Genomic DNA, 12,158 nt, shown 5'->3' with positions numbered 1-12,158 from the left:
ATTCAAAAGATGTCCTGCTAAGGTTTGTTCACAGTACTTGGTTGCGTCTCACTGACTTTGCCTACTGATAGACAGTTGCAATCTTCTTCCTTCAAATATCCCCTCCTCCCACCGCTCACCAACCCATTTAAAATACCTTTCAGTGTGGATGGCGAATACGAGGTTGGACCTGACCAGAGTGAGTCGAGCTTTAGCCACTCCTGTGGATGCTGACAGTTGGACGGACGTCGCCGTGAGCAAGGCCACAAAATCTAGAGAGAAAGCGCAGAGCCCGGTGAATTCCCAACACAAGCACCAAACGCAAGTGCTGCCTCCTTGACCGTGCACGTGTAATGTGTACCTGTCCTGCTGTCATCCATCGAAATGTCCTCGGAGGTGATGTAAGACCGGTCGTTGTGACTTTTTTGCAGGTCATCCTCTTTCTCGAGAGGGAAATACTCAAATCCGTCGAAGGTGGAGTCAGCTTTCTTCTCTGAACTGCTGGCACTTTCTGCAAGATGGACAATATGGCGGGTTTGTCATCTCGGGAAAACCGGGCCAATGGATTCTTTTTAAAGGTTCGTTCGGTTGGAAATTGACGACAAAAGATCGAAACACCCTTACCTTTGGGGCAGGTTTTACAGCAGTGTCCGGGCAGCAAGATCGGGGCGTGACAGGGAGGCTCGCGGCAGTCGTGCTTGATGTTTCTGCAACTTACTTTGCCATTAACTTTATCTCTTCGATTTCGTTGCTTTTAAAAAAAAAGACGAAACATTGAAACAAGTCTTGTATTTCAGGTTTGAAAATGTGTTGGAAATGAACACAGAGTACCATCAATTGTCTTAATTAAATCTATCACTAAGAATGAACTTTACTACATAAATATCGTTCCATTTGCATGGATCCCACTCCCAATTTCAGTTGCCCGCCCCCCACAATCCCCATCTGCAGCACACTAGGCCAATAAATGAAATTATCTTTCCTTCCTTAACACACACTATTTTTGTTTATTTTATTCAGGAGTTATTTACTTGGCCTGTTTAATACTTCAGGGTGACCACGTTTGCCCAAGAGGTAACTATCAGCCTAATTGGCTGCTATACAGCAACGCGAATGTTCATCAAATACTCATTCATCTATGCAGAAAAATGCAATCAGACAGCACCTAATTAGCGATGTGAATGGAATCTGGAGAGATGGGTGTCTTTCTTAAAAAGGAAGTGTGTATTGTTCTCTAAGTATCTCATGATCTTTTGCTAATGGGGGAATAACATATTGTGTAATTGTGGATAATTTGCAGATTGACACGGAAGGTTGTTGAGTAAAATTGGGTTATGTTAAGAGTGGAGTGTTATGTTAAGAGGAAACTGGGGATTAGTTAATTTGTCGCTTCGCCGGGGACCGGGGATAATGTTTTAACTCTGACCGCTGAACTTCACCTACCACCTTCAACATGCCATCCTTTGTGTTACAACCTTTGTACAGAAATGACCTACAGTAAAACTCGGATGATTCACAGAAAACTCATCCAGGCTCTTGGCTTTCTCTCTAAACGAAGACTATACCGTGAATGCAGTATGTAGATCCACACCCTGACACACACACACACACACACACACACACACACACACACACACACACACACACACACACACACACACACACACACACACACAGAGGGCGAGAGAGAGAGAGAACCAATACAGTGGCTGGGAGATCTAAACATTGTGATGGACATGATCTAAAATAAACCTGAAGGAAGTCTCTTCAGATAAACACATCGAAGGATATTCTATACTCAAATGCTACAAGACATGGAAGCTGTGGAAGAGAACCCGCAGTAATAAAGTAGGCTCTATAAGGATGGCAACGGATGTGACGGTCTCGGAGAGTGTACGGGACAGATTTACGAGAATGCTTCCAGGGACATTTCGGCTATGAGATGGAGCAGCTGGAGTTGTTCTCTATGGAGAAAAGAAAGTTGAGAGGATGTTTGATAGAGCTTTACATATGTCGACGGGTTTAGAGTAGGTAAATTGGGAAAAACTGTGCCCATTGCCCTGGAGAACAGATTAAAAGTGAAGGGTAAAAGATGCAGAGTGGGGGCAATGCAGGAAATCCATTCAGGCAGCAAATGGAAACTGTGAGGACGGTGAAGCAGGGTCCATCAGCGCTTTTAAAAGAGTATTGGGTTGGTGTTAAAAGAAAATAATTTACAGGATCGCGGGGAAAGAGGGGAATGGGTAAAATAGATTGCTCCACAGGGTTTCAGCATGGACTCGATGGCCCGATCGGCTTCCTTCAGCGCCATGATTCTGTGAATTTAAATGTAATGAAGGTTTCATGGAACGGACACAGTAACGAAGAGATTATGATGCGTGCACTGCGAGGAAAGCCCGCACACAGAGAGAGTGAATTACATGACAGTAAAGGATCGCACTGATGATCTATACACATTAATTCAAGGGATTTTTTCTTCAAAGGAAACAACGGAAAGATACAAAATGCAGCTTATTTTTTAAAATCGAGATGTGACGATAATACATACCGGTTCACAGTGGCAAACGACGCAGTGCATCACTCCGAAAGGCTGTCCTAGATCTGGGTGCCATGTATCCTGGAGCGCGTACAGTTTCCCACCGAAAGAGCAGCCTACGGGGTAACAACAGAACATCTAAATTCCCCACCTTTCACCAACATAAATACCTCCCACTCATATCCAAAAACGAACAGCGTCCTCTTTTTTTTAAATACACATGCAATGTTATTAGTGCGAATTTAATGGATGTGTTATGAACAGGTACAATCTTCTTGCAAACACATCTAAGGTTGAAACTAATCTCAAATGGGAGGTATTCCCAGAAGAGCGAGAAAGAAAGCTGTACTGGAACAAGAAAATGCGGCGATTTGTTCTCTCCACTGCCCCAGAAGTGCATGAAAGATGATCAGAGAAGAAGCAGCTTCAGGAGAGAATTACCTGCAACTCCTTTAGAATGGACGAGGTCATCTTCTGCTTGAATGGGTAAAGGAGGAATCTTCGGTCGGAGACCAACTGCTTCAGATATCAACTTCAAAAAAACTAAATGCAACACAGAAACCAGATACAGTATTCTCATTGTGTCTACTGTATCCAACAAGTGACAATTCAATTTCTGACTGGGCAACGGTTCCTTCCAACTAACAACAGACAGTTGAGGGGCCTTGAGAACTTCTGGAAAGCCGCGTCAGTTTGTTGTGGCTACAGGAAATCCAAGCCTTCCAGTACTACCTTGTACGCGGACTCCCTGTTTTTATATACTCTTAACAAAGCCCTGAACATGCATCAAAGTCAACAAAGCCTTAATCACTGGAATATTCAAATCGACTCATAGAAAGATGATTAGCAGACACAGCGTGGGACCCTCTTCAAACTCACTGGGAAAGTGTTAAAACAATGAAAAACAGACGTGGAGCGGCTCGGAGCCGAGAACCAAGTGTGTATTTTAAAACTGAGAACTATCACTGTGAGATTGAATCAATTGAGCAGTGAAATACACTTTTACAAGCCCCCAGGCAGTGTTTGCATTTGTCTAAACCAGAGCAAGACTGAGTGAACACTAAATTGTCTGTGAAATCAAGGCAAGAAAGTTGCAAAATACATTTTGTTTGATTGTGTTACTGGACCAAGTGTCTGCTCTTATCATTCTAGTTTTTTTTAGATATATCTGTTGGCAAAGATGAAGAAATATATTCGTGCGAAGGCGTGTGGCGTAGCATTGAAATACAAATAACTATTCTGCATTTTATATTTTACATACATTTAAGATCCGAATTTTAGACTGCACCACAGAGGATCCATTGGGTGTATTCAAAGTGTAGGTTGGCTGAAAGATGACCAAGAATATTTTCTTGCCCCTTATTGTTTATTGGGATTTTAAATTAGGTCCCGTGGTGCCGATACTGATGAGGATTCATTCCCACAAAACTTAGAGGAACTCATCAGTTATTTCATTTTGGAAGCAGCTCCTGACATGCTCTGAATATTAGCCTAGTTCATCTTATCCACACACGTGTCAGGAGTAGCGGAAGATATTTAAATAAAAATATTTCTAATCCACGAAAAATATCTACATCGACTAATGATTCCAATCAAAATATCTTGTGAACTGGAGCTGAGTCCAAGTCAACATTGGGCTGCGGGAGGAATGGACTCAAGAGTCAGAATCATGAGGATTCTACATCAATCCAATGTTCCAGACATCGATAGCAAAATATCTTTGCCGGCTTCAGAAGTAGACTGATTACAAAGTTACAAATAATTACATTCTATGAATTAAAACGAATTGCTATTTCGCGGAAATGGTCCGCCTTATAAAGTGCGTTGATTGTCATCAGGGGGATGTCTGAAAAACAATATGCGATAAATTAGAACCAACAAAAAAAAATCAAACAACTAACTGGATATATAAAATGTTTAATGCGGGAAAACAGGTTTTACTTCAAGCATCATATAAACTTCATTTATATTCCTCTTTGTCCTCTTCCTCAGAATGTCATACTTAAAAAGAAACCTGGACAGTTATGTTGATGTACTTCAACTTAAACACGACTTAAATCATTTCCTAAACACCCAAGCAGAATTCCCATCTTTTTCTCACCCCGATTTTGTTCTCTGATGCCGAGGGTTCTGACAACGTGGAGTTGGAAAGGAACAGATAGTCCTGCCCAATATAAAGAACGGTTGTTGGATTATATAGTTTCTTAATATTATTAAGGGATGAGAACTGAGTAATAATCACAAGGGCTAGCATTTACCTATAACAAAATAAGTTCACCCAAATGATTGGAATCACACAGCCAGCTTTAAATTTGTGATTCCGATTAGTGCTGGACAACTTTATTCAACGTCTACGTTCTGAATGGAAAATTTCCTGCCGCTCAATGAACACATTACTTTTGCCAAAATTCCGATTGTGCACTTTACACCTACAACGGGCCGCTTGTGCGTCACATATCAGGTTTGACATCTAAGGCAATAGTGTAGTCCTTTCACCCCCGAACCCTGGTCGCCAGAGAATGCAATTCCCCTTATATTGTCGGCCTTAAAAGACAGTAAAATGTAAAGGGCGTTTCTCCACAGGGCCAGCGTTATAAATACGGGCAATCGCCCTTTTCAATCTGTCCCAAATTTTGAGAAATTACTTCTGCATTACCCAGGCGTCAAGTGCACGCCCAAGATGAGGAGCACCAGACGACCTCATGGTACATAACTGAATCTGTGCGGGGATGGCATAATAACAACCTGTAACTATATGACGCATTTAATACCATACCCAGCTCAACCATACCCAACCCACCCTTCTACCAGGTCTAATTTGTCAGTACTGGAATATGCAGACATTTCCTCCAACTAAGTACCCGGAAACGATTTTCTTCCATTGCCACATGTTTTCTCTCGCCACCGGCTTCCCTGATCATCCAGGCAACCATCTGAAATTGACCCACACTGGTCACATCCTTGCTGTTATATTTGACTCCAAGGTGAGCCCAGGCATCTGGAGGATTGGAAGAGTTTCCAGAGATAGGCAGGTGGTCATGTAAGGATTTAGGAACAAGAATGTTAAAATTGCGGGTTTCTGAGACGATACCGTTGGTGAGCAGCATATCAAAGAGAAATAGAAAAGTGCCCAAATAAAATCTCTGGGGCGCACCAGAGTTACTAATGCGGTGCATGTGACTTTATGACCAAGATCGGATGGTTTAGAATGGAATCGGGCCAATGCAGCCTCACCCAGTTGTGTGATGGTCCAGGGATGTGATGTGGTCAACAATGAGGAGGCTGCAGATAGGCTGAGAAGATCAAGGCGGAATAGTTACTTTTGGCTCAGTCACAAATGGTGTCTAATGTAGGCTGCGCGCAGTCTTCCCCCGACCCTTCTGGGAATAACTGTAATTTTGATCCTACATAGCTTTGTCAGTTTATTGATGTTGCTGTTAGATTGAATACTCTCAGCAGCTCCCCTTGTCGGCTTTCTGCAGCCGCTCAACCAACCGTTTGCCATTAACTATGTCTTGAACCAAGGATTTGGGAGAAAGAGACTAACTTCTTGTAAACCAATACATTCGTGCGAATATCGAAGGAAGTTTTCACCTAAACCAAAGGCAATCATGTCATAACAGACCCCTCTGTCAATGACCGTCTCCATCTGTGTCATTATAAATACCAAAGGCACAAATTATCGCTATAAAGGCATCACAAATGTTGCCGTAATTGTTTATTTGCAATATCCTGACCAAACGCGGGGTTGGAAAATCTACGTCGATAAGTGTGTTATTTATAACTGGTTTAGGACAATCATGTTCGGGACTACAATGACCACAGTAATATTTTAAACTTTTGTCAAATGTCATGAATTACAGGCCCTGCGGTAATGTTGGAACATCAATGCAACATCAGTGGATCAAGAAATATTTCGAGGAGAGCGCAGAGCGAACGCGCCTTCAATATATTGGTCCGATCCTGCATATTCCTGGGGAAAACGGTCCATAGAACTGGCACCGATAGACCATTCATTAGAATATAAAATCGGAGTTATGAGGATACCACCTCGCCCTGTGATTTGTAGGAATCAAATATGCATCAGGCCTAATGTGATCAGTTCAAATCTTATCTACGCCAAACCAGCTTCCCCTGAAAATCTGCGTTTTCCTATTATTGCGGCCATTGGGAATGGAGGTCAAATCTATTTCAAATTTGAAGAGGTTCGTTTTGGACAACGATGGTGAAGGATGAAGATGGCATTCTGCAAATGAATGCTGTTGCAATGGCCCAGCCTAACATTGTACGTGGCCTTGTGAAGTCTTCGGATGGTCCCTTGTAAATTGGTTATTCGAAGCCAAGGTGTCAGAACTTGGAGATTTCATTAAAAGTTTGAATGAATTTTAATTGGGTGTTATTTCTGACATTTTCAACCACCCACAGATACCCCGTTTATTTACACGCGCTCGGCTCCGTGCTGAAATGCAAGGAGAAATGAGTGGAGGTCGGCGGAGGTGTAAATGAGGGTGTTTCAAGGGGGCCAGCTGTGAGCCTCCTCACCCTCCCCCCCCCCCCCCCCCCGGCCCTGTGAAAGCCACACAAGTAGAGAGAGAGCGGGGTCAAATATTTGCTCCAGAAATTCACAGTACAGTGACAGGAATTCGTCCATTACTGCCAACAGCACACCCGCCTTCATCACTGCTGAATTAAAAAGAAGCACCTCCTTTGTGTGGGGTAAGACCAGCCCAAGAAGTCGAAAACAAATCCCACCACTACTCTTTGAAATTCAGTTCGAGCCCAGAGTTGTTAAGAGCCTGTTAATAAATAATCAGGCGAACTTCTGAGCGCGATTCAACCCTCACGTTGTTTTACCAAATGTACTCAAACATTTTCGACTTATAAGGTCACGAAGGGAAAACGCATGTTTTGAGGATTACATTTTCTTTGGACTGTTGACTGTTGCCACTTCGAGTTCTGGTTCCCGTTGTTGGTTTCAGATAAATACACAACGCAAAGCGGCTTTAAAAGTGAAGTGATAACGCGCCCATCACACACAATAAACGTTTTACTAAATGCCCACGGCACAACACAGAAGGGTGCTAGAAGCGTGCGCAGGTCAACTTGAGCTTAGAAAATTTAAAAAGACAGATTTATTCCGCAATACGTTATCACCGTCACCTCCCCACACGAGAGGAAGTAACATGGAGATAATGAACGGTGAAATCCTGCCAGACGCAAAAGATTAAACAGAAAATATTAAGAAACCTATTTCCCGATTATAAGCCTGATAAGTCATTATTGAACCTCAGGCAGGTAAAAAAAAATATGCTATCATCTAGATTCCAGCATCTGCAGTCCTTTATTTTTGTAAAAACAATACTTGTAACTATGAACTGAGGCAGTTCCAGGGATGGTCAATGTCAATTTGATCTGCGTTGGGAAGGGAGTGGTTCCAACCTCCAGTCCATCCCACACCACATCTTGTTCTGTTCATTGTGTCCCCACGCACTTCCCTAAGGCCTGTAGTCAAACAGGTGTTTTCAAAAAGTATGTTTTATTCATACATTAGATGTCTAAGGTCATTGAGGCACACAGTCAGCATCAACGCGAAACAACATCGGCATTATATCTATGGCCTGACAATAGCTTTGAAAGGATTTTTTTAAGGTCACAGGATAATTAAAGAAAAAGTAAAGGAGCAGACAAGAACAATTTACAAAACGAGGTTAGGCTCATTTAGAAAGCCAAGCAGCAGCTTTAGCTATAAAATCAGATCCCATTTCCCGGCTAAACGAGAACATGGTTAAATAAAAATCCGCTAAATGGACTGCAATTTTTTAAATAGCTGCGTGAAAACTTAACTATCCCACTTCAAACTACTGGAGCGCAGACTGCTCTAGCAGTTTTCCCGCATGATACTTGGGGTTGATTTTCTTGTCGCAGTCCAGTTTCAGTAATCTATTAAAATCAGTAAATGAGAGGAATCTGCTATTATTTAATGATTCGCTTGCAAAATACATTAATCAGCTGAAAGCTTTGAAAAAAGATTTTTTAGATTTAAATTTAGTTCCACAAATACACTAATAAACAATAAAATTTAATGTACCGCGATAAAGGTAGCTTCAACACGTATTTGGACAGTGCGGACGCTTAAATTTATTACAATAATTTTATGTAATAATTCTGCACAAATAGAACACCAAAAACGAACCTCAAATTATTCGTAAACCAAAACACATTTTGCATTTCACATTCATACAAGTGCCGAACAGCAACGTATTCCTGTTTTGTAAAGCTTATTGCTTGAAAAATGGAAAAGGAGTCAGTTTAAATTTGCAAATTGAATGTACAACTTATTCAAACGCAAATATATGTTTTACAAATAGCTGTGTATTATTAATTTGCGAATGCTAAAAGCAAATCCTATTGGTAAAAGGTGTAAATTGATGACATACAACTCCAGCCATCCAACTCCAAAATTAATTTCCTACAACTATCCCTCCTAGTGTGAAGGGACTGTGCCGACACTTCCAACACTTTCCTACAGGATAACGAGGTGTTTATTGATTCTAATTAGGAAATCATTTGCGATTACTGCATAGCCTTGTTCGGGATGGGGGTGGGGGAGAACTGACCATTGGATTTAGTCAATCCACATTTAACAAATGGCCAATGTAATCATGTTCTGATTAAGCACTTCGTGCCTTTTTAATTGTTGGTACTTCCTCCCTCCTGCTAGAAGATGATGATACAGTTCTGGTGTGTAAAAAAACTGGCAAATGGAAATAGAATGTGTTTAAAATGTGTATCCAAAACGTTGGTCAGACTGCTCACATCATTTGCATGCCTAACACTAGATTCCTCAAACAAGCACTGTACTTAAAGCCTCACCACTGCAAAAGATTACCAGGAGGATAGAGGAAATGGTTGAAGGAATTGCTGGCTCATTACTTCCCAAAATGAAGGAGCATCCAGGATATCTTCATTGAGCTCACACAGAAGCCCAGCAAAAATGGTGGAAGGAGCATGCCAGTCCCACACTATCAAATTGCCCACTGCATCTCTGGCAAAGTCCCTTATTGGCTTCATCAACCACCTCAGAGCCAAGAGAACTGAGAAGAATCATCTTGTCCTCAACCACAAGGAACCGCCCAAGAAGAAGAGGATCTGGTTCAATTTATTGGTTAGAACTTGTTGTTTTGTTCCCTGTGCATCTTAAAGAAAGCCCTTTACAAAACTTAGATCTACAACCCAAAAGTGAAGAGCATACTGATGTAACATTATTCATTGTTCAGATAGGAGGGTATCGTTCTGTAGAGGTTGGTGTCTAGGTGCTCAAGGGTGGGTGCGAAGAAACTTCTGCAGTGCCTGAGGAGTCTGGCTTTCCATATGCATCCTACTCTTCTTCTGAATGCCACAGATATTGGGAAGATGACTTAAGATATTTAAAGCAAGACCCAGAGCATAAGAAATGATTCTGATGGCATCAAGGTTTTGATTAACAAAAACAAATACTCCTTTATATTCATTATCAATGGACCATTTAAAAATGTAAGCTGATGTTCTGTAGACAAACAATCAACTTTTCTTGTACCCATCACTGAGTAAAAAGTTACTTTCTTTCTTTATGGTGTTAGTCAATGGAGGGATGTTGGCTAGAACATTAGCTTACACATAGAAGAATGGCTGTGATTGTGGGAGGATAGTCATCCTGGCCTGACCATCTTCAGTTTGCTTCCCCAATGACCTTCCTTCCATCATAACATCAGATGTGGAAATGTTTGCTAATAATTGCACAACGTTCATTTCCATCTGTGACTCCTCAAGAAATGAACTGGTCCATGCCTGCATGTAACACAATCTTGTCAAAATTCAAACGTGAGCTGATGAATGGGAAGTAATGTTAGCATCACAAGACATCCCAACAGGACAGTGTCTAACTATCTACCTTTGATACTCGGTGGTATTAACATCACCAAATCCCCCAACATCAAGGTTTTGATTAACAAAAACAGATACTCTTTATGTTCATTATCAATGGACCATGGTTAGTGTAATGAAGTTGTGGGCATGCTATGTTGCCATGCTTCCGGTGCCGACATAACATGTCCACAACTTCATTACACTAACTGTTACACGACCATGCAAAATCATGGAAGAAAACTTTGGAGCCACGATGTAACTGACATTGAACTCATTTCTCTAAGGCTTCTTTGCTTTTCTGATATTGTTACAATGGACAAACAAGAAAATTGGTATTTGGTTTATTATTGTCACATGTGCTGAAATACAGTGAAAAGCTTTGTTTGTATGCCATCCGTACAGACAATTCCATACATAAATACATCGAGGTAGCACAAGAGGAAAAATAATAAAAGAATGCAGAATATAGTGTTACAGTTACAGAGAAAGTGCAGTGCAGGTAGACAAATAAGGTACAAGGGGCACGACAAGGTAGATTGAGAGTCAGGAGTTCTTTATCGCTCAAGAGGTCCGTTCAAGAGTCTTATAACAGCCAATTAGAAGCTGTCCACGAGCCTGGCGGTACGTGTTCGCAATCTTTTTTACCTTCTGCCCAATGCAAGTGGGGGGAGAAGAGAGAATAACTGGGATGGGACAGGTCTTTGATTATGTTGGCTGCTTTCCCAAGGACTATGAGATGTCTTTTTAGAGCAGCTTGTGGTAGTGTCCACTAGAGAACAGGTAACTCTGGATTTATGAGGCAGACTTGATCAGGGAGCTTAAGTTGAAGGAACCCTTTGGAGGCAGTGACCATAATGTGATAGAATTCACCCTGCAGTTTGAGAGGAAGAAGCTGAAATCTGTTGTAATGGCATTACATCTGAGTAAAAGTACCTACAAAGGCACGAGGGAGGAGCTGGCTAGAGTTGATTGGAAGGGGACCTTAACAGGGAAGATGGTGGAGCAGTAATGGCAGAAGTTTCTGGAAGTAATTCAGGAGACACAGCAGAATTTCATCTCAAGAAAGAAGAAGTACATTAAGGGGAGGACAAGTCAACCACAGCTGACAAAGGAAGTCAGGGACAGCATAGAAGCAAAAGAGAAGGTATACAATATGGCAAAAATTAGTGGGAAGCCAAAGGATTGGGAAGCCTTCAAAAGTCAACAGAGAACAACTTAAAAAGCTATACAGGAGGAGAAGATAAAATATAAGGATAAACTAACCAATAATATAAAAGAAGATTCCAAAAGATTTTTAAGGTCCGGAAAGGGTAAGAGAGATGCAAGAGTGGACATTGGACTGCTTGAAAATAATGCTGGATGAGTAGTAATGGGGAACAGGGAAATGGCAGAGGAGCTAATAAGTACTTTGCATCAGTCTTCACAGTGGAAGACACCAGCAACATGCCAGAAATTCAAGAAAGTCAGGAGGCAGAGGTGAGTGTAGTGGCCATCACTAAGGAGAAGGTGCTGGGGAAGCTGAAAGGCCTGAAGGTGGATAAATCAAGTCAACTGGATGGACCACACCCCAGGGTTCTGAAAGAGGTAGCTGAAGAGATTGTGGGGGTATCAGTGGTGATCTTTCAAGAATCACTGGAGTCAGGAAGGGTCCCAGAGGACTGGAAAATCACAAATGTGACACCACTGTTTAAGAAGGGAGGGAGGCAAAAGACAGGGAATTATAAGCCGGTCAGTCTGA

General features: G+C 41.7%; 1 protein-coding gene across 1 annotated transcript in view; it reads right to left on the bottom strand.

Moving 5' to 3' along the window:
* The window catches only part of chrd (chordin), a 95,897-nt gene that overhangs the window by 25,082 nt on the left and 58,657 nt on the right, over window positions 1–12,158 (bottom strand). Inside the window, exons 4-8 of the mRNA XM_052017222.1 lie at window positions 2,957–3,058; window positions 2,528–2,631; window positions 604–730; window positions 341–490; window positions 137–251 (exon numbers count right to left, since the gene is read on the bottom strand). Coding sequence (XP_051873182.1) covers window positions 137–251; window positions 341–490; window positions 604–730; window positions 2,528–2,631; window positions 2,957–3,058 — 598 coding nt within the window. The remainder of the gene's footprint in view (window positions 1–136; window positions 252–340; window positions 491–603; window positions 731–2,527; window positions 2,632–2,956; window positions 3,059–12,158) is intronic.

The sequence above is a fragment of the Pristis pectinata genome, chromosome 6, assembly GCF_009764475.1.
Source record: "Pristis pectinata isolate sPriPec2 chromosome 6, sPriPec2.1.pri, whole genome shotgun sequence".
In the NCBI taxonomy this organism is placed as follows: Eukaryota; Metazoa; Chordata; class Chondrichthyes; order Rhinopristiformes; family Pristidae; genus Pristis; species Pristis pectinata.
The sequence above is the reverse complement of the archived record's forward strand: the minus strand, read 5'-3'. Positions and strand labels throughout refer to the sequence as shown.